Here is a 21,680-nt window from a genome sequence, read left to right as displayed (position 1 = left end):
GCCCCCAATCTTTACAATTTTCTCACCATTCAGACGACATTGTATCACCTAGGATGGCTTCGTCTCAAGTCCTCCCACCTGTCGTGTGATTCTGTGCATAAAACTCCAGCCCGCTGCTCGTGCGAGTGATACCATGGCCTCTTGTAGCTTCCATATTCAGCATAGCCATGGTGACCATCGATACGCCTCTGCAGATGCTCGTCAAGGCTTCACTTCTTGAGGTACTGTAACGACGGGTGGTATCAGTCGCCTTAGTCGAGTGTTGACGACGAGACAGAGTAATGCTGTGAAACGATGGAGTACTGGAATCCTCAAGATGTCCTTTCAAGTCTTTTCGATGTACACAATCCCGGCAACAGCCGTCGCGTGGTTGGTTGCAGCTCGTGACGCACTGCTTTAAACAACCATTGATGAAGAACTCGGGAGCTTAGTTGGTCTTGTCAAGCGAGCAAGCAGCGGAGGTACAGCCGAGTGAAAGCATCGAGGTCTCAAGAACTGACCGGCTTGTGTGTCTGTAGACCACCCGGCCCGTCAGGATTTTGTTCCTCGAGATGTGGCAGGCAGGAAGCACGATCGTGTATCACCGGAGTCTTTGCGGTGGAAGCCTGCGCTCGGTATTCATGTCCGTCCCTCGCACAACGTCGAGACCCCATTTCTGGGACAGATGTTCCGATCCTTTACGTTGCATTCAGACGGACAAAGATGCTGTGGCAAAGCACAGCTTAGCAGTCGGAGCTCCTTCCAGTTCAGAACGGGTCCATTGGGTGTCGATTCGAAGTAGAATATGTGCAAAAGTTTTGTTGAAGCAGGAGGCGTCCCTAAACTTTGCGTGGGCCACAGGCGTGCGGACCTGTTTACAAAGCAACCAATCGCGATGCTAGAGTTGCCGGCCTCGTCACAAAGGCATAGGTAGTCCTGACATGGTTCGTCGCTATTTGACCCAATTGAATCCGGCAACTGGCATCCTCCCTGCAACATTCAGCCTGGAGTTGCAACATGAGGCGAGGCCGAGTGCGTGTGGTCACCGCCAGTACCACGTCGCCAGTCCTCCTCCTCTGCCAGCTGCATGCCCCCGGAGTCAGAGGGATCCTTGGTGCCTCCAAAGACGGGAGCCACACGGACATTCGAATGGCGCAATGTTTCCGAGGGCGTGGTCAGCTCATAGTAGCGGTCGAGACGCAAGACGCAGGAGTGTGTGGATCATTCTAAGTGTCCGCCGGGTTAAGCCTCGGCGGGGCGGGAATGGATGCGTCAAAGCCTTCCAGAAGGCCGAATCGAAGGGTTCACAGAGTGGGACGCCCCGGGCCCGCAGGGTTAGCTGGTCGAGGGGGTCTGCATTTACTCAGCTGGCAGATGTCCCAAGCCATCTCTCAGCGTAGCCTACCCCTCCCCCATTGTTGTTTTGATTGCTAATTTTAACACCTCGGTCCCCTGACCCTGGGATCGATCCGGGCCTCCGGGGACGGTCACCCTCTGCACGGAAGGCAGCAGGAAGCCTCCCGAGGCCTACGGCGTCGAGGGCCTCCCCGTGTATGACGCCTTGCCCAATTGCGCCGAAGGTGTGCACAATTGAAGGGGCTGGACTGCCGGGGATGACATATTCCTACCAGACAAATGACGTGTGGAGAGAGCTCCAATCGTCGGTGAGATCGGTGCAGATACTGCGTGTCTGGTTGGGCTGAATTGTCCTGGTGATGAAACCCTCACGACCAAGAAAATCTGCACGGACGAGTCAGGACATCTTGATCATCAAGACCGCACTCGCTAGGCATGTTCCGAATCGGTGATTGTCTGAAGCAGAAGACAAAACGCGGGCGGGACGACTTCTACAGAGTCTGCTGGACCAAGTTCCGGTGGAGTAATGATCCGGATGTTGCGCTGGCTACGCGGCTCTGCGCCGAAATGCCACGGAGGAGTTGTATCATGAGTTGCGACCCTGAGACACAAAACCCAATTCCTTTTTGCCCCTCGTCATAGTCATGTTGGCTAGCCTCTGAAACAGAAGAGGCGTCTCTGAATACAACCACGGACAAACCTTGTCTGTGCTTATCCACGTGCCTGTGCGGAGGAAGGTTCAAACTAAAGAACGACGCGACAGAGACAGAGCTGTCGCTGCAGAGAGCCACAGGTAATACGCGGCAGGCTGAAGAGCATCTCAGCTACGGTGGATTTCGGGTCACAGAAAGATGACCACCTGCCAAGCAGTGTGATAGTCAACGGCTCCCAGCATTGCCAATGCGTCGTCGTGGTTGCCATCGCGCTCGAGCTCTCAGCCACTACTGGTGATTGGTTCATCGCCGCCTCATGCCGGAAGCCGCCACAGGCTGATGCAAAAGAATGCACGGTTTTGCGGTCTTTGCGCCGAACGCGAACACGTAGCTAGACCGATGCCGCTGCGGCGGGTGTGGATTCGATGTTGATGACCGTCGTTTACTGACTGGTTCCCTGGGGTCACGGAGAGATTGGTTGACGACGCTTGGTTGAATTTTTTGGTTTCGCGGGGTAACATGCACGTGTAAACTCAAGGCGCTCAACAACTAGATGTGGCTGGCAGTGGATCATTGCATGTGTTGACTGTCGGGGCCGGAAATGCAAAGTTCGCTGGCAGGCAGCCACCATCACCGCCCCGAGGTCATGTGTGATGGTGATGCTTCTACTGCTGTTGTTGGTCGGTTCGTTTATGCCATGCAGTGCTTGAGGTGACTGCAATTTGCGGCTGCACCATAATGTTTCTGAGACTTCCCACTGGGCCATTGGCGTCGGACTTACATTAGAAAGGGCAGGGTGGCCGACACGGTAATACCGACGCCGACCTTGCAATGCCACATGGCCGCTGCTGGGATCAGTCGTAGTAAGCCGGCCACGTCCAGGGCCGGGTTCCCCTTGGGCCCCCCACCCACCAGCTGGAAGAGGCGGTGGCGATCGGATCCGTGGTGTTGAGGCTGGTTGGAATGGACGGCATGGCGAATAATGCCGATGTCCCTCTTATGAGACGTGGTGTCGAGAAGGAGAGGTCCACTGGATGCGCGGTGGGGGTTTTGGTGCCACGCAAGCGGGTGCCTTGGGAGGGAGGCTATTGTTGACCGTGTCCGGGGGTGCATATTGTGTCGCCTTGTGCAGATGAAGGTGCAGATGCAGTCATCGACGCGGCTAGTTGCACTCCTGGAGCCATCACAGCCACCATTCACACACGCCACAGTGTCGAAACGTCACACTGTGGCACCTGGGTTCCGGAGGGACGAATTGCTTTGTTGTTGATGCCCGGCTCGTACTGCATAGCATAGATGTTTGACGGCGGCGGGCAATGGGCCGGATGAGGAGCCGGACAACAGACTCCTGAGACCCAATTAATCTGCGTCCATAGTATCTGTCTCGGACAGTGGCCTGAGTGGTTGGTAAGTGGTTGAGTGGGTAATGAGAAGCCGTATGTGCCGAACCTTGAGGTTGCTGCAGCACATTATCTGCCGTTGGAATGCAGACCAAGAAGCTGGGATGGTATGGCCGAAAGCTGCGAAATGCAAAACAAAAAATAGATCACACACTGCAACGGTTAACAAGGTCCAGGGCGGATTCTGGAAATTGAAACAAACGGCGCGAGGGTTCCTCAGATCGGCCCTCGTCCTACCCTTCTGGGTTGGGCCGAATCCGACAGACCACCCCTGGAGGCCAGCCTCGTTGCCTCTGCCCATTCGCCTTCGCGTTCCAATACCGAGCAACTGGATCCGAGGATTCATTCAGCTTACGGGGCTTGTCCGTGATGGGCGCTGGAAGAAAATCCTTGATCCCTATCCCATTAGCATTAGTATAGTTGAGCCGTGGATTACACGAGCGGCCGTCGTCTGCAGCTTGCTTCTCCACCCGGGAACCTGTGCTGAGACCTCATCTGAGAGTGGGCTGCTTGGGACTGTTGCGTCTGGAGACCAGCGAGGCTATGCCGGTTGTATCATACTACACAGGGACGATGTCCTGTTTCAACTCCCGCCAGCCGTCCGAGGTGGTAATCTGCGCGGTCCCATGGCTCTCTGATCCTGCTGGTTTCGGGTCCCGGCGAACGAGGCCCAAAAAGGTCCTCTGAACGAGTCTGTCCAAACGCCCAGCCGGCCACGCTCAGGGTGACGGTGTAGTTGTCGTGACAGTGCGGCGTCGATTGGAGACGGTGGTGGTAGGTAGCATTGGGTAGGGCGGTCCAGCACGCGTGTTGCAACCCATCATTAGAGCCGATCCATGAGTTCCCAGGCTGCCAGGAGCTGCCAGGCAGGCGAGAAAACACAGGTGGTCGGTCTGGTCTACGTTGGATTCGGATCTTCAGGTTGGGCTCCAGCCGGGGATGAGGGCGCCACTAGTACGACTCACACCCCGGGGCACAGGAGCGGAAGGCAATAGCTTCCATCGTGGGCACGACGCTGCACCGATGTGATGGTCGCCGCCCGCACCCCATTAGTGTTTGACGACCCTCCAAGCTTTGGTGGCAGGGGCAGATGCGGTGTCCCGTCCGGTCGGACCTCGACGGAAATGGCGGTTAATGAATGCAAGCTGTGCTGTCTGCTGGCGGCGACGGCAAAAGGTCAGGTCACGAGGCCTCTGTGGCGTGCAATACCACATTGGGAGCGTGTACAGCACATCGCCGCTGCGTGCTGCTGAGTACTGCGTGCTGAGTGCTGCGTGGTGCGTGCTGCAGGCTCACCGTACTTCTGCGGATTTCTGCATGGTGTAGAGCTGCCGGCTTCGGGGCCAGCGAAGGCGGTGGGTGCGGTGGCGACCGAGTCCTTGTCCAGGACAAGCTGCTCACCGTCCCTGGGCCCCGGGTCCAATCGAGTCATAGTGACAGTCACGGGCATCAAACGCGCTACATGCAGTTGTGGGAGCACAGCAACATCGACTGCAACGACGGCGCGGTTGGGATGCGGCGATGACCTCAGCCCGTGCCGCGGTAGTGGTGGTCTCTTCAATGTCTGAGTGCACGCCTGGTGGAATGCGCTCGAGGTCAGATCTTGGCCCCCTGCCCCGCCGTGGTGCGTGGTTCGCAGAGTTCCTACTCAGGTGGTCTAGCCTGGCAGCCGGGGAACCAAGGGTCGGAAGTCGGGCCATTTCTATCAGAATCAGAGCTGGACGCATGGAGCTGGGCCATGAATCGAGTGCGGGCGCAGAATGATGCAGCGGCGTGTCGTGCTCTTGTCGTAATGGGCGACAAAAAAAAAGGATGGAATGCGGACGAGACGTGGGCTTGGGCTTGTGCTGGCTTGTGCGGGCGCGCCATCGTATCTACTCATCTTTCATCCCAGTCCCTGTGTGCCGGCTATCAGCATCAGCCATCAGCACTGGCATTATCAGCATCAGCACCAGCACCGGCCAGGCCCGTTCTTCGTTTCTCCTGCAACGTTTCTTGTTTTAGAGTTGGTGAGGGCCGTGTCAATCCCTTTTTTTTTTCTTCTTTTTTTTTTCGTCTTATATTGCCTCCCTTTTTCTCATCATGTTTGTTTCCTGGGAATCAGCGAGACGGGACGTGCAGGCAGTGAGTGGTACGGAGTACAGTACGCGGTAAGTGGTACGTAGTACGCGGTACCTGACAGAGAGAGGTACATGTGCATGTACTACTCCCAAGCCGAGCGCTGCGACTCAGGGCAAGAAGCACTGAGCAATGTGCGTTGCAAGGGGGCCCCTCCCTCGGAACTACTGAAGTAGACAGACGAAGACCAAATAGAGGGAGAGACGATCAAGTCTGCAGGTATAACGGCTGCCTGCGAGCTGCTTTGATCCTCCTGATGAGCAGACAGAGAGAAATGATGGCTTGCAGCTCAGCTGAGTCCCACGCCCAAGCCGTGGGGGGTCAAAGCAGCACAGCTGTGGCTGTTGGACAGCCTCATTCTGAATGACATCAGCCTCCGGTTGCCAGACTGGGAAGGGGCCGAGGAACTGTTGGTTGGTACCACCAGGCCAGGCATGTACAGTACCACCAACACACACCACACACACCGCACACCATCCTCCACCTCGACCTCCACCTCCACCACGACCATACATAGTACGTCTTGACTACACAGTACACGCTCACCACCTCGGTGCACATCACATTGCCATTACTGCATGAGGCATATGACACTCGTCGTCCCCTTCCCACGACATTATTACCATTAGCCTGCATTTCTCCCTCCTGGCCACCTGCACCAACTCGATTCGGCCGGGCCTAGCTGTCCCTACCTAGAGGCTAACGCCGTGGCTCGAGCCGACCGAAAGCCCTCTGCTCCTCTGCTGTGGGCCTTCCGTGTAAAGGGAAGGCACTGCAAGCCACCATTGCCTCGCGCGTTCCAAAGCATCCTGCGCATCCATTCCATCCCATGGGACAGTCCTCGACCAGCGCCAGCCCGGTGAAGATCATGGTCCGGCCTGCCAGGCCTGCCAGGCATGCCACCTGGCTGCCCGCCGCCGCTGGGGAATCTGGTATCTGGTATCTGGTCCATGGTCCATGGCCCATGACCGATGGCCGATGGCCGATGGTCGATGGTACTGTGCATCTGGCCCGTGGTAACCTGGACCACCAGACGGTGGCAATGGTGGGAATTACCATGCCCATCCACATCCACAATCCCCATCCTCGGGCACCGTGACCCAGATTTGCCAGACCAGGCCCTTGCCTCGCCTCGCCTGCGAGCACGTGCCAGCATCAGTACCAGACATCACGACGGCCGTTCTCCCGTCACGAGCGCAGTCCACAGTCGGCTGCCCGGTCGCAAGCCACAGGGCCAGCACGCAGACCACAGCCCACACCACCTAGCGTATGCTGTGGGCTGGGTCCCATGTACCGAGTACCGCCTGCGGCTCCACATCCAAACAGCTGCCACGGCGATCAATCCCTCATCCCGTCGGAATATAGCGACCACGTTGAGGCTTTGTCCTTTGGGGGGGCGGGGAGCAAGCCAGCCATACCGTGCCTGCGCCTGTGCCTATGCCTGTGCCTGTGCCTGTGTGCCTGTGCCTGGCCGTGCTGGCCCGCCCCCTGCTTCCCCATCCTCTCCCTCTGCTTCCTCCCGCGCAAGCCCCAGGTTCCTGGATCTGAGGTTCGAAATGTGGTTAGCCCGCCAGCCCGCGCAGGGTACGTCGCGGGCAAGGCGACCAAGAGGGTTACATCTCGGCTGGGGTCCCTTCAGGTCGGTGGGTACTGGGGGGTGTGCGCGCATTGACGACGCAGCTTTTCATTTTCCAATGCCCCCCCCCTACCCAGCCTACCTTACCTGCCCAGCGCTGGCTGGCAGGCTGGCTTCCTGCTTCCCTGGCTGGCTTCCCTGGCCGCCGTGGTTTTCCCTGGTGCTTGGGCCCGGGTCGTCATTTACTAATTAGAATCCAATACACGCCGCATCCACAAACACAGGCACGCATCCTGTAACCGGACCAGACGAACAAGGCATGTACCGCCTAGCTCGGACCACTCGGCGGTGGGCGGGTGGGCTCGTACACGCCCAGGTACCATAATATGCCCAGACAGTGCCAAATCCTGCCATACCGCGCCCTGACTGTACTCTGCGGTACCCCGGTGGTACGCCCGGCACGAGGCATGTACAGTACAGGTCAAATCCAGACTGACTGACTGGATCGAGGCCATTCCCTTGCTCGCCCATCAGCCTGTCCTTTCCTGTCGCTACGCAATGCAACGCAATGCCATGCATGCACTCTCCTGCACTCCCTTTCCTCCTCCTCCATTCTGACTGATACTCTCCATTTCGCCTTCGTGCTCGACTGACTGGCTCTCTTTTTTCTCTCCTCCTGTTCGACTCCTTTCCTTGCATTTCCCTTTCCGCCCTTACCTTGGGCCCCATCCGCTTAGCTTGCCTTACCGAACATCTTATAACCCTCGGATACCTCATCCACTCATTCCACCCTGTGTCACTCTCTTTGACTGAATTTCCTCTTTTTTTCCTCCTTGCTTCGGCTGCCTGTTTCCTAGAGCGGTTTCAGCACCGACTGTACACCAAGTCTACCAAGAGGGCACCCTCAGATATTTGACACGCCTACGCCGTCGTCGCCTTACCTTATCCGGGCATACTCACGCTCAGCCAACCCGTCGCTTCTCGGTCTGAAGTTGTGTGTATGAGTGACCCTGTGTTACTCTAGACATTACTCCCGTTCACTCTGCAAGCCGCCTCCTTCCACCTAGGCTCCGATACAATAAGTCCCGTCCGTACTCCCGTGGCTACTTCCATCCCGTGGCCATAGTCAACTTCGCCTCAAACCGCCCTGCCTTGACCCCTAGGAGCGCTCAGGGGCAGTCGCCGTCATTGCACGGACAGTCGCCTCGACCGTCAAAAACTTAAAGCCTCCTGCCCTGAAGAAGAAAAAAAAGCCGGCTGGCTTGAGTCGCAACGGGACCAGCGCTTCATTCCATCCGGGCTCGGATTCCCTGCTCTTTGTTCCGCACCCTCCCGCAGCCATACCAACACTGCTTCTGTGACAAGCCGGACGAGACCCGCCCGGTTTCTCGCCCCTTCCTCCCTTCCGATAATTACATCCGCCACTCTGCAAACAGTTAATTTGCCTTACTCGTGGGCCACATTACCTTCCCAGACGACACGAGCCAACGTCGACGCTTCAAAAGATCGGGAGCACTGCGCCTCTTGCATTGTCGTAATCACGGACGACGGCGACCAAGTTTAGCTGGGAATAGGGATCGCCGACTACTCGACTCCTTTGGTGACACTGCAGGTCAGTACATAGACTCCCGCTCATCTTCTCGCCTGTCCTCTGCTCGGAGGACACAACGCCATTCTACTCCTCGGCGCTCATTACCTGCCTGCAGGTATCCTGGGCACGAGAGGGCAATCCTGCGGCCAACCGTTGCGTGAGATCTCAATCCGTCTGGCAGTCAGAGCTCGCCCACCTACAAAACTGTTGCAATAGAAACCCCTGAGCTGACCCGTGTGCCACTGCCCCTACAGCTACATTTTCTTGACTAAGGCTGGCATTCTAGCTGGCGGCCTCGATATTCTTCTGTCTCGTCGTTGATCTCCCAAGGCGGATATTTGGCCACTATCGGCGAATCGCTTATCGTCACTTACACCAGTTCTCCCACCTCACGATTTCCTGTGTTACCATCTTGAACGCAGTGACGAGACCAGCTGGGCTGGAGAAGTGAACAGGGAAAATGGCCGACCAAGGCGCCGGCGGGCACATCTCGCAACACTCAAGGTCAGAATCTCAAAATGAAACCGCACCAGCAGAGAGATTAGTGGACCAAATAAGTACGACATCGACCGATCCAGAAGACCATGTACTGCAGCACCCACGATCAGAATCCGAAACATCCCAGACTTCAAATACATCAGCATCCTCGACACCATCAGTGGCGTCGTGTCCATCATTAATACAGCCCGAGAATATGCAAGCTCGTCAGTTGGCCCCCGCGAGGACGCCCGAACCGAGGAGCCACATTTCTCACCCACCCCGACCGCTCGAACCACCTGTGACCAAGGCGACGCTGAGCGAGTTGGACGTGAGCAAGATCATTCACAATCCCAAACTCCGTCACGATATCAATTTCGATCCGGAACTGCATTTCCGACCAAATCTGGACGGAGACAAGGGGCGGAGGAAGCAGGAGAAGGCCAACCAGTTCTGGACGACGCTTCGTGACCAGCTCACTTCTTTTGTGGTGGATCGGGATGCATTCAGAAGGGAGTTCCCCCCCGGGGCCGACTGGTGTTTGCCCATTCTGCTGAAGTCTGTCAAGGAGATCATACAGACGTTGGTGCCACAACGAGATCGTGAATTCCTCCATGAGGGTTTCAACGTGGAGCTTCTAATGCAACAGTTCAACCAGGGTATGGCGGATCTGGAAAAGGTTGCATCGTGGCTGTCCGGTGTCCTTAAGCTTCACTGTGCCCCCATGCGTGATGAGTGGGTGGATGAGATGTACAGCGAACTTTCCAACGGCAACCGCAACAACGACATGGCTGAACTCGTGAAGGGTATGCGGAGTCTGCTGAGCGTCCTAGAGGCGATGAAGCTCGACGTTGCAAACCATCAGATCCGGTGCCTCAGGCCGATGCTGATCGAGGACACTGTGCACTTCGAGCAGCGGTTCTTCTACAAAAAGATTGCGGCGAGTAGGCTGGACATCAGTGGGGCGCGGCTGTGGTACGCGGAGGCGTTGCGGTGTCACTCGGGGACGCCCCAGGACACCCGGAGCTTTGGTGAAACGGCTGCATTCTTTGCGGCCCTAGCCAAGCTGATCCTTCCCTCGACAGCCAAGGAGACCATTCCAAACACATTCCTTTTCGACGAGGAGCGTATCATCAAGCTTCGCTCCGACATGCTCGACGCCATCAACCTCGAGGTATGCATGAGACTGTATGATGACCTGGATCGTGTGTCCAGGATCACTTCTGTCACGCCGTCCTTCGTACAGCCGCCCACCTCGGTTCCATCGTACGTGGCCGACGAAGAAGCCAGTGTACACAGCAACAGGAACTCTTGTGACTTCAGCTTCTTCAACACGCCGTCATCCCGTCCTTCAAGCCTCACACTCTCCGTCTGCGGCTCCACAACCTCATCGCCCAGGAGTTCCGGCTACATCACCCTCCAGCCGCCCACCTCAGCCGATACCGCCGAGGCGAAATCCGACAAGGACAACACCGTGTACGATTCGCTGGTTGCCCTGCTGAACACGGCCCCGCAAAATCAGAGACCGCAACAGCGGTGGCAAGGCCTTGTACCTTCTATTGCAATTCAAATCCTCCGCTACACGAACGCTCCGCAAGACTTCCTGCCTAGGTTCGAGGCTAAGCTCGCCCAGCACCTTTGCGAGATGAACAGCGATCTGTACCAGGCAGTCGAGGCTGCCTTCCAGCGCAGAATCATGAGGTCGCTCAGCGTTCGAGTCAAGGACTTCAGGAGCCTAAGCGGTGTCGCACTCTTTTCCGTCGCTACTGGCGGGCGGATGGGAAGTTCGGGATCCGCACGAGGGGACGACGGCGGTTGTGATCACTCAATGTCTTCCGAGGCAGGACAGACGTCGAGGGAAGAAGGAGCCCTGCAGGAGCTCGTGGAGGACATGGCCGTGCGCTTAGCCCACCTGGGTATTCTGCATTGGAGGGTTTGGGCCCAGCTGGCCTATCTGGAAGAAGACCCGGACGAGATGGACATCGAGTAAGACGACCACCATCCGAAGAAAACAGCGCCGTGGATCCGACCCGTGCGGCGACTATAGTCACGCCCGCGCTCACACAGGAAAAGGGAGAAACTGTTTCCGTTCCAATTGTCACCAACTACTAATTTCCTTTCCGACTCCTAATACCCCAGCATTGTAATATTTGAATTTTTTCAGCTTGCATATCAAGTTGGCAGTCTGTCACATGGCGGGCAGTAGAAAGGAGCGGGAACAGCGATGTCGAGAAAACGGCGTTCCAGGGTCACAAGGCGGTTCTTTGCATTTCAACTTCTGCGGGGAGTACTAGCACATCGCGCGGGGTTTTCTTGGTTCTGTTGTTGGTTTTGGATTTTCACACGCGATCAATTTTCGCCTGTAGTCAACTGATTGCGTGGCATCGCGGGGACAAAAGGGCGCTTTGTCGACGTATTTTATTTTGTTGTTGCTTTATTAGAAGAACGCTATGTTCACACTATTACTACCTGTTACCTGGCCTTGCTCCCAGCCTGGTCATCAGCTTGGAGCAACTCCCCCATCTTTGCAGCTGTGTGTAGGGCAGATGGTAAAACACGGGAAATCATCACCAGACCCGGAACAGAACAAGACGGGAATCAAACTGCTTTGGAAAAAAACAAAAACCATATTGTCCCACGCTCGTCGCCTGATATTTAGTTTGGATGTTTCTGCCTTGGGTTTCAACACCCGGCTGTCTAGTGAGTAGTGTCGCGAAACGGTGCCGGATGGCTGTAAAGGCGAATGGACTGCACATGAGGTCGGCACCCGCCAAACAGTCGCTCACTGACCATCACTCAAGAGGGCAAGTGAGTCGACGTCTGGCAGGGTCGAGACGGCGGTCAAATTGGGGTGCCAGAGCCTCATAGTGTGATCTCTGGCAGCCCGAGGGAAGAGCAAGTCAGCAAAAGTCTGCTCATCTTTTATGTGTTTCCAGGCTGAGACGACACCTGCCGGATTCACATTGTGCCTGTGCCTGTGCCAAGGGGGTCTAAGGCACGCTTTGTAGTGTGTTTATAATATGTATGTCATTTAGTCCAGTCCCATGACATGGGGAGCGAACATGGGTGTGCCCCGGCAACTTCTCGGGCACACACAGACACACCACACACGCACACACATATAACATGGCAAGCATGGGCGGCTGAAGCTTCAGCCCCAGACGGTAGTATTCTGGCTTTGCTTGACTGGCCCCTGTGGCATCGCCCTCCCCGGTGGGGGTGCGGCCGTCTGGTTTAATCCAGGGGACTGAAGACGACACACACACACACACACCCATGCAGACACACACACGGCCACCGATCGACGGCGCAGGAAAACGCATGTTGTAGCAAGCCGGGATGGTGTTATTTCCCCAGCAATGGCACTCAATCTGAATCTCAAGGACCGCCGTCGGGTGCACAGTAGTACTACTACGGTATCTCATCACACTGGCGGGTCGGGGTGGTGTTCAGTGTCACTCTGGCGGCCCTCTGACCTGGAATTCCTGCGTCTCTGCGGAGTACTGAGGGGGTACTTGGTCGCGACACATGGATTGTCACCTGGTTGTACCTGATCACCTGGCCAATGACCGATGAGATCGACCCCGAGGCAACCCTTTATTTTTTTTTGCACCAATGCCGCGGGGAGGGTTGTGTCGACGCATCAGGATTAAGGTTTTGTGGGCTAGTGCGTTTTTCAGGGGTATCAAGTTGAGGCTGAAGGGCTGAAGGCGAGGTGTGTTCCAGATCTTTGGTGTACTAGACGCAGCGGCCTTTTGAGCTGCAGCTCTTACAGTACCTGCCCCTGGTCGGAGAATTAGCCCCAGTACCGCGTGACGTAGGTCCAGGTGTATATTAGCACACTTGGACGGCCGTGTGCGACGATTCCGACAACATAGGCGGTGGCATGTCTGCCGATGCTGTTGCTTGTTCATGTTGTACGGAGTACACCTGTGCACCATTCTGCCTTGTCAAGCCGGCTTGGACCTGTACAGTTGTGCCATCCACAAGCAGCACGGTTTCATCACTATGGAACTCTACATGATACTACAGTATTTTGGATCATATACACTACAGGCGCATTACCAATGTAGGCATAGAAGGCCGAGGGCTCCCAGTATGCTCGGCGTGACTAGTCGTCTGAGTCCCCGCCCGAGTCCGCGTCCGGATCTTCTCCTGAATCTCCTTCTGACTCCACGCCTGACCTTTCGTCTCGATCCTCTCCTGAATGCGTCATGATCTCCCATTCGTCTGCTCCAGCTGTGCCAAGATCCGTGCCCGCGAGACTGTCCCCGTCGAATTCTCGACGATGGCTGTCGCTGTCAATGTCCCCTCTGGATGCTTCCCGTACTTGTTCCTCCAGCATGTGCAGAACTTTGTTCCGTCTCAACTGCATTCTCACCCGACACATCAACTCGCCAGCAACTGCCTCCTTGACCGGTGTGGGTGACTGTTCGGGCACCATGCACAGGCGATACGCGTTTGCTGTCCCAGGTATCATTCGCTCCAAAGCGTCGGATTCTGCGAACTCTTGGTCGTGGGCTGTTGGGAGCGTGTTGGTGTGCACCAACATGGCCCGCAGGAAAGAATCGCAAGTTTGGCACGTATGGCTTGATGTGCCAATGAGCGGGAACAATTGGTTGGTAAGATGTCGTCTGGCCATCCAGTGTTGCGCGAGAATGCATTCGCAGTGAGCTTTGGGGCGGCTGAATTTCATGTGCAAATGGTCGTCCAACAGTTCTCTTGTGTCTGCAAGTTGTGAAAGAAGTAGGAACCCCTCTTCTGCCAGAGTTCTGCATTTAAGGGTGTCTTGCTCCCTCCAATACTGGCGAATCATCTGGAGCACGTCCGACTCTTCGATTTCGTGTCCGCTCGTATCGGAGATGAAGTTGATGTGAATGGACCTCTTGTAGCCGTGGTCCGCACAGTTTATGAACGGCCTCACACTCCACATCAGGTGCTTGTCTTCATTCTTAGTAGTGTTGAGTCTGAAGCAGCTCTTCAACATGCATTTCACCAGTGTATTGTCGACCGCCACGAAGACTGCGGCAAACTTTGGCGGCCGCGCTGGGTTTCCGCTCAAAATCCGAATGTTGCCTTCCCCGTCATCGCGCTCTGGATGTTCCATTGCTTCTGGAGAATCGTCTGCGAGAAGGTGAAGAGCGAATGCGACCGTCCAGGGGCAGCTCATCAATAGGGGCCATGCCTGTTGTTCATTGAAAAATTCTGCACAACACCGCAAGATCTCCTGCCTTGTGTCCTTCTCTTCCAAGAGGGTCCCACCATGAGATCTGCCGATGTCCACCCAAAGGGAAAGCAGATGTGCACTGTACTCCAGAGCTTTCCGCGTTGAGTAGACCAGCAAGGCCATTGTGTGCAGATATGAAGTAATGTTCTCCTCGGATGGCATATGCTTGAGAGTGCTCTGTGCTGCTTCCAACGCGATGCGTGGATCTGCATCATGGGTGGCTAGATCGGCCCCAGTTCTCAGCCAGAGATCAGAGACACGGTCTTGGATACGCTTGAGGTCCTCGAGACTCTCCTTTGCAGGAGCAAAATCCAGTTTGCAATGAGAGAACCACTTCCTGTGCTGATCTTCCAATTTGCCTAGTGCAGGTGTGCGAAGACCAGGTTGGCCCCAGAAATGAAGCCGAAGGGGGTGCAGCGTACTCTGGTGTTCCGGGTCTTGAATATAGCGAAGTGCAGTAAGTATCCCGGGGTGTTCCTTATGAATCTTGTCCGAGTGGTTGTTATAAAAGTCGATGGCAGACTCGAGCTTTCTTCTTGAACGTCCGGTCGTTTCCGGCATCAACTAAATGTCGCGATCGGTGTCCCAAGCGAGCTTCGCATCGTGCCAAAAACGGGGAAATCTTGAAATAGCAAGATAGTATGCCATTCTCCCGTTAACATCTTGCATTGTGTGTAGTTGCTGGGTGTTCCCTTGTGGTTTCGATTCCCCATTGCCTGCGATGATATTTCGCAGCATCACTAGGTGCCCCTCAGCATGGGTAGTCCCTCTGTTGCTGCCTTGGTCATGGCATATGCCTTGAAATGCTTCGATAGCAATGTCTCCATACTCATAGACTTCCCTGTAACACTTTGTTAAGATCATTGAAAGTGCTACAGGATGGTTGAGCACTTACTTTTTGGGCCCTTCTTTTGCTTGCTTGTCCAAGTCGGGCTGTAGGCAATTCCCACTGTCATGGGCGATTGTGAGACGAATGGTTTTTTGGAAAATGTCTGCGGAAATTGCAATCCTCTCTCCGGGGAATCGTAGCAGGCCTTTTGCAAGCTTCGTCAACACCGTGACCTTGGTGGCGCAGCCATTGTCTCCGAAGTCCCAGGGTGACTTGCCCTCGCCACACTTGCTTTGAAGGTAGGCTAGCGTCGCGGTTGCTGCTATGATGGTTTTGTCGTAGGTATCCAGAGATCGGGTCGAGCTGGTAGAGTCACTTGACCGTGAAGAGGCTTCACGAGCCACTGAAGCAGCAGGAGTTGGGGGTCGTCTTATTTGACTGGATGGTGCTGAAGCCAGTGCTTGGCCGGCCTCAGTGGCGGCTGGGGAGACGCGCCTGGGTGAAAGGTGTCTGTCTGGGGCATCCTGGCTGTTATTCTGGTCTACTGGAGAGAAAGATGGACCCCAGGGCACCGAAGAGCTTGCTTCGCTGCCTGGCGGAAACACGGTAGATGTCTGTGGACACGGATTTGGAGTGCTGCTCGATTGACCCGTTGACCGGTTCTCGTTGGACGACGGCGTCGACGATGCATGAGGTTCTGGCAGAGCATGCAGTATGCTACCGGCTGGTGTGCTGGGTGGCGTTGAGCTCTCACCAGTTGGCCGCTCATGGCCGCTGTCTTCAGTTTCGCTCTCCGTTAGCATGTTGGTTGTGGTAAGAGAGTTTGGAGGCATATCAGGTTTGTTGTTGAGGTATGTGAATCTGTGTCAAGATGGATGGCACTGTCACATGTGCTTTGAAGGGAACTCGGACATGCGGCCCCTAGGTTGGTGCAAGGGCTGTAAAGAAGGGAGAACGAGGATCTCAGGTAACAATCGAATATGTCCTGAGATAATTTGAGTGATCAGGTAAGCCAGCTAATGGCTGAATGGGTGCGTGGGGGCGAAACAGCCGAAACAGCCACCAGGCGGTTATCAGCAAGAAGGGGTGTACCTAGGTAGGCGACTTTCTTTGCAAGAGGTTGGACGAACTTTGCCTCGAGTAGCAGCCCAAAATGGGTAGCTACTGATCAGATGGCATGAGAGATCTACTCAGCTGCTTCAAAGTTCTGGCCCTCACTGACCCAAACAGAAAGATGACTCACCCCCCGAGAGCGTTGACTCACTTTCGTAAACTCTACCTGCCCAGGCAATTCAACCTGTAATTTGAATAGTGTGGGCCAGTGGCAGCTGGGCAACACCTTGGTACACTGCTCACAAACACCCACCGACTACGAACCGCAAAAAAAAAAAAGAAATTGCTTGGACAGAACTGCTCTTCCCAAGTTTGCCGTATTGAGTTACCCGGCTGTTGATATTTGAAAGTGCTCATACAAACTCACTCAAAGTGGCATCAGTGACAAGACATCAGACTTTACCCCGTGGCCTACTCAGTGCTAATCCCCATACATACAAAACATATGTGGCGCCTTTATGCAGTTGCAAACGCTTAAAGACACAGCTTCCAAAAACACACAATATTGATAACAGTTATAAATACACCTTATATTTAAGGTGATTAGAAATGAAACCTTTGGGTGGGTGTGTGAATTACCCAGAACAGACTTGGAAGCAAGTAATCATGCAAGACCTGTCTTCCGAGAAGGTCCAAGCTGCGGGCATATATGCCTGCTCAAACCACTTTATTGGATCTTTGATCATCATCATAGCCTCTAAGCGGATATTTTATTGCCATATGCTCCCGAACAATGTCTAACTAGTACCTTTTGGACTGGGCGAGCCTGCGTACCTAGGTGTGTATTCGGAATGAAGAGTCTCCAAAGGCAGTGTTAAGATTAAGATTTCAGAAATTCTTTGAGACATTCTCGTTCTGAATCTGTCATAACACGGTATCTTCTTCCCCGAGTAGAGATATCATGGTGTATGTAAAGGCTGCGTACCTAGGTAGATAGTACCGAGAGTAAAAGTACAGATAGCCAGCCCATGATTAGGTACTACTGGAAGTGTCCTTGACGCACTGTTAGGAGCAGATGTTGAGTCTGATCATAATACCTGGGTGAAGAATCAGGTGTGACGAAGTGACAGGAAACCTCGACCAGGCCAGGTTCAGCGTTTCGGAACTCATGTCATTTATTAGTCGGCTTGTGATGCCCGAGTGAGACATGTCACTCAGAGGGGGTGTGTGATTAGCCCACGCCCCACTGCGGCGAATTCGGCGACGGGATAGGAGAAGCACCTGGGCACTACCACACTACCACACTACCACTGCACACTCATGCGGCCCAGGCTACAAAACCGACGCAAGACACTTATTTATGCTTTCAAGGCAGCGTGCATGCCGTAGCAGTGCCAGCCCAACCCCGATTATTATCTACACTGCTACTTGACCAAGACTGCACACTACCACCCCGGACTCTAAACTCTGCAGCCCTGCACCGTGCCAGGGGTGTCGATCGGCACACGCCATGACCGAGACGGAGATGAAGGTAGATGCCGTCAGAGCCAAGGCTCTCGTCTCACAGCTGCAAGATGTGCAGCAAAGGATTGCCGCAGTGGCCAAGGGCCGGAATGTAAGTTTTTTTGCGAGGGTGTGCAGCCAGGCAGCCCGCGTCAACCCGCTGCAACCTCGCCACTGCCGCCGCCCTGAGTGCCTGAGGCCCTGAGGTCCTGAGTGAGTGAGAGAGCGGTCGTCGATGAGGCAGGGGAAAAGAAACATTGGCAATTGTTTCATCACGACCAACACAGACTGACGCCTCACAGGTCAGGCTGGTGGCCGTGTCGAAGCTGAAGCCGGCCAACGACATCCTCGCCCTGCACGGCGCCCCGGCCAACCACGTGCACTTTGGCGAGAACTACGCCCAGGAGCTGGGCCAAAAGGCAGCGCTGCTGCCGCGCTCCATCCGCTGGCACTTCATCGGCGGCCTGCAGTCGAGCCACTGCAAGACCCTGGCCAAGATCCCCAACCTGTTCGTCGTGTCGAGTGTCGACACCGCAAAGAAGGCCCAGCTGCTCAACAAGGCCCGCGGCGATCTGATCGCCTCCTCGGCCCAGGACCAGGACCAGGACCAGGATCAGGACGTCCCCAGGCTCAACGTCCACGTCCAGGTCAACACCTCGGGCGAGGAGAGCAAGTCGGGCGTCGCACCGGGCGCCGACGTCGTGGCCCTGGCCCGCCTCGTCCTGACCGAGTGCCCGCACCTGAACCTGCTGGGCTTCATGACCATCGGCGCCATCGCCCGCAGCGTCGCCACCACCCCCGAGAACGAGAACGAGGACTTTGTCCGCCTCAGGGAGCAGCGCGACCTCGTCTCCGCCGAGCTCGCGGACCTGCTGGCCGCCAGGGGCGACGACGCGCCCCCGCTGGAGCTGAGCATGGGCATGAGCGAGGACTTCGAGGGCGCCATCGCCCTGGGCAGCAGCGAGGTCAGGGTCGGCAGCACCATCTTCGGCACGAGGGGTCCCAAGTCCGAGGCCAAGATTGTCGTGTGAGGTCCATTCAGCTGGATAGACAGAGAGACACGGAGGCAGAGAGAGCTTAGGAAATGGGTCAGTCCAGGTGATGAGAGACTCGAAAGGGCGGCAGCTGTAACATGCGGCACTGTACACTAAAATGGGCTCCAGTTACGGCAGTCAAGCCCAAGGCACAAAAGTTATCCATGGCGTTTCCGAGGTTAGACGATCGCCGCAAGCGACGGGCAATTTGCTATTAAATTCTCCATATGTCCAAGGTGTTGTCTTCGCCCGTGTGGAGGATACAACTGGTCCGGTCGTTGCGGCGCAGCGCGTCACGGCCAGAGCCAGAACACCACTCCTCTCGTTGCCACCTTGTCAGTCAAGAGGTGGGATGTAATTCCCTTTCCAATGCTGTCCGAAAACGCCCCCATGCTCGCTCGATTGTGATGTATTCGACGAAATTCATCACGTTGCCACGCCTGCAACGCGCTACTATATACTGCTTCCCGGCCCCTTTGAATATCATTCCCTCACCATGATATTGGAGAAAGTATCAGATATCTCTCTTGGCGTTGGTCCGAAATGCGTCTCTGGTAGAGTCGAGACTCCAGCTGCGATCCTCTCCTCCATCATCTTCAGTATTACCTGGGGCACGCTATCATCGGTAGCCCGGATTGTGAGACGGACCATCTGTTGCACAAGTCAGCCTTGTTGGTGGAGGTGGTGCGCGCATGGACTCTAGGGCAGCCTTACCTGTGTGCTATAATTGGGTTCCAACCTCATCAGACACCCAAATTTACCGCTTTCCGACGTATGCAGCACACTCGCACCGACAAAATTCTTCCTGTTAGGGTCGACACCATCAAGGATACCCCACCTGAAACCAGATACAACCGAGCGCACGGAGCCCTCTGTCATTTCTCTATCACGGCTACCAGGGGCCAAACCGATGATCTTCTGCGCTTCCCTGGGAGCGCCGCCAATCTGCTTCCACCTCTTGAAGAAGTCCTCTCCTGTAAGCTCTGCTGGGTCCATGAATTTGTGAGGAGTGACGGGAAGCTTCAGGGTGAGGGCTTGTAGCGCCCCGGCGAGATAACTGATGCGCATCGTGGGGCAGTTCGAAAACATCCTCTTCGCCTCAAACATGATTACCTGTTGACACTGGTTGCCTTGGGTCACCGTGGTATCGGGAAGGCCCTTGATGTCCCACGTCAAGTTACCCTTGTCGCTCTCGTCCAGGTCCAAAGTCGTGGTAAACGAGCTCATGATGGTAGGGGTCTTGTTCATGAAGTACATGATGAGGCAAGCCATCTGGCCTCGGTATTCGGATCGAACACCGATCTGGATCTGGCCGTCTTCAAACAGGATGCCGTCGGCTCTCAGCAGCAACCGGTTGAAGCCCTTCTCCCAGCCCGGCGACAAGTGAGCCGCGCTGGCCAGATTTGGCGGTTTCGTCTTGGGTTCCGCGGATCCCATATTCGCCATGTCGAGGCCAGCAAGGTCACTAGCAGCCTTCTGACCGTTAGTACCGTTTGCTCCGTTGGCATGCCCATTGCCGTTGGCTTGCGACTGCGTGCTGAAAGTCCGCTTGAGGCCCGGGTTCTTGGCCATGTTGAGCTCCTGAGCGTCCGAATTCGCGCTCTTGCCACCGACAACCCAGGTGCGTTTGTCACTAGTATTCGCATGTTTCTGGTGCAGACGGGACAGCAGAGCTGATTGTCTCTCTGGGAATGGGGGCATCTCGTCGCAGACTGTTCGGAGCAGGTCGTCCGTCGGAAGAGTGGCTAGGGTGAGATACTCGCATGCACGCTGCTGTAGTTCCGAGTCAAGCGTGTGGCTGTAAATATCGAAGACATGGAGCAGCTGAGGTTTGATCTCCGGGAAAAGATTGACGAATTTAACGAAACAGGACAGGATCATGGCGCGTGTGCTAGAAGAACAGGCTGGAAGCTTGCCGTGCAGACCCAGGAACTGCTCGATGGGGCTGCAGCCTTTGTCCTCAGCAATAAGATGCCCGAACTCTCCTAGGATATATGCCCCGATCTTGACGAGTGTCTCGTGGCAATGATCTTGCTTGATGTATTGCAATGCGTTCTTGGCCGCATACACTTGCAGCTCCTCATTGTTTGTCACAATCTGGATGACACGCTGCCATACCTCGTCGCTGACATGATCGCCGGCCATGGCGATCAGTCTCAGGGAGATATCGACGTACCACTGCACATCTGTTGCATACTTTTCGGTTAAAATGGCGATTTTCAGCACCATTTCTTCCCGAATGGCAAAGTCGGCGTTCTGGAGGTAGTGCAGCAGTTCTGCGACAATCGGTTGTGCGTTGGAAGAGTCGCACATGCTGTAAAGCAGGTCGAGACCTTTCCGTCGGACACTAATGTCTCGGTCCTTGAGCGAGCCGATGATGATGTCCTGGTGCTGCTTGATGGGGTCCAGTGTGTCTGCTCGTGCCGCAAGGTGCGTCATTGCCTCCAGACCGAGGTACCGAACATTAGTCTCCCTCGACTGAATGAATTTACCAAGCCTTTGGGATATTTGTCGCATCAGCGCTTGTTCAGTTTCTAAGTGGATGATCAGGTCGATGGCTTCAAACAAGACCGCATTCTGCGCATTGTTCTGCTGGACGTTTTTGTTGGTTTCCAAAGCCAGATCCAAGATCTTTTGCAAGGACATCCTGATCATCTCTCGCACATGACTGTCATCTGTACGGACTGTCAGTTTATATCCCAAAGGGCCCGAACGACACCGGATTGCGAACCTGAAGGCGGGAAGTATTGAAGCAGCCTCAGAAGCTTCACCTGGATCCAAGGGCAGGGCACCTTGTAGTAAAGATAGTCGGCAGCATAATCTCCATCGATCAGTATTCTCTTCAGTCGGGCAGCGGCCTTGGCATAGGCTCCTCTGTATTGGT

At 55.4% G+C, this 21,680-nt stretch overlaps 6 protein-coding genes across 6 annotated transcripts; 3 read left to right on the top strand and 3 right to left on the bottom strand.

The window, feature by feature from the left end:
• Nucleotides 1-688: 688 nt before the first annotated feature.
• KVR01_009744 (uncharacterized protein) lies at nucleotides 689-2,962 on the bottom strand (the record flags this gene model as incomplete). The annotated part of the gene is made up of 7 exons (XM_044793229.1): nucleotides 689-721; nucleotides 867-1,097; nucleotides 1,181-1,318; nucleotides 1,385-1,578; nucleotides 1,613-1,702; nucleotides 2,766-2,833; nucleotides 2,865-2,962. 7 exons carry the CDS (start codon nucleotides 2,960-2,962, stop codon nucleotides 689-691), a joined length of 852 nt encoding a protein of 283 aa, XP_044640992.1.
• A 3,373-nt stretch (nucleotides 2,963-6,335) lies between these two features.
• KVR01_010050 (uncharacterized protein) lies at nucleotides 6,336-6,871 on the top strand (the record flags this gene model as incomplete). The annotated part of the gene is made up of 3 exons (XM_044792033.1): nucleotides 6,336-6,494; nucleotides 6,611-6,724; nucleotides 6,773-6,871. The coding sequence occupies 3 exons, from the start codon at nucleotides 6,336-6,338 to the stop codon at nucleotides 6,869-6,871; spliced, it is 372 nt and encodes a 123-aa protein (XP_044641298.1).
• A 505-nt stretch (nucleotides 6,872-7,376) lies between these two features.
• On the top strand, nucleotides 7,377-11,775 carry KVR01_009885 (uncharacterized protein). The gene is made up of 2 exons (XM_044784743.1): nucleotides 7,377-8,694; nucleotides 8,928-11,775. Exon 2 carries the CDS (start codon nucleotides 9,134-9,136, stop codon nucleotides 11,138-11,140), a length of 2,007 nt encoding a protein of 668 aa, XP_044641133.1. The 5' UTR covers nucleotides 7,377-8,694; nucleotides 8,928-9,133; the 3' UTR covers nucleotides 11,141-11,775.
• A 1,486-nt stretch (nucleotides 11,776-13,261) lies between these two features.
• Nucleotides 13,262-14,938, bottom strand: KVR01_009727 (uncharacterized protein; the record flags this gene model as incomplete). The annotated part of the gene is made up of 1 exon (XM_044783246.1): nucleotides 13,262-14,938. One exon carries the CDS (start codon nucleotides 14,936-14,938, stop codon nucleotides 13,262-13,264), a length of 1,677 nt encoding a protein of 558 aa, XP_044640975.1.
• A 119-nt stretch (nucleotides 14,939-15,057) lies between these two features.
• Nucleotides 15,058-15,789, bottom strand: KVR01_009929 (uncharacterized protein). The gene is made up of 2 exons (XM_044792859.1): nucleotides 15,273-15,789; nucleotides 15,058-15,218 (listed from the first exon to the last, which is right to left on the bottom strand). Exons 1-2 carry the CDS (start codon nucleotides 15,331-15,333, stop codon nucleotides 15,118-15,120), a joined length of 162 nt encoding a protein of 53 aa, XP_044641177.1. The 5' UTR covers nucleotides 15,334-15,789; the 3' UTR covers nucleotides 15,058-15,117.
• A 1,980-nt stretch (nucleotides 15,790-17,769) lies between these two features.
• On the top strand, nucleotides 17,770-18,793 carry KVR01_009808 (uncharacterized protein; the record flags this gene model as incomplete). Its single annotated transcript, XM_044792822.1, has 2 exons — nucleotides 17,770-17,874; nucleotides 18,065-18,793. 2 exons carry the CDS (start codon nucleotides 17,770-17,772, stop codon nucleotides 18,791-18,793), a joined length of 834 nt encoding a protein of 277 aa, XP_044641056.1.
• Nucleotides 18,794-21,680: the final 2,887 nt, after the last annotated feature.

The sequence above is a fragment of the Diaporthe batatas genome, assembly GCF_019321695.1.
Source record: "Diaporthe batatas strain CRI 302-4 chromosome Unknown Contig00012, whole genome shotgun sequence".
In the NCBI taxonomy this organism is placed as follows: Eukaryota; Fungi; Ascomycota; class Sordariomycetes; order Diaporthales; family Diaporthaceae; genus Diaporthe; species Diaporthe batatas.
The sequence above is the reverse complement of the archived record's forward strand: the minus strand, read 5'-3'. Positions and strand labels throughout refer to the sequence as shown.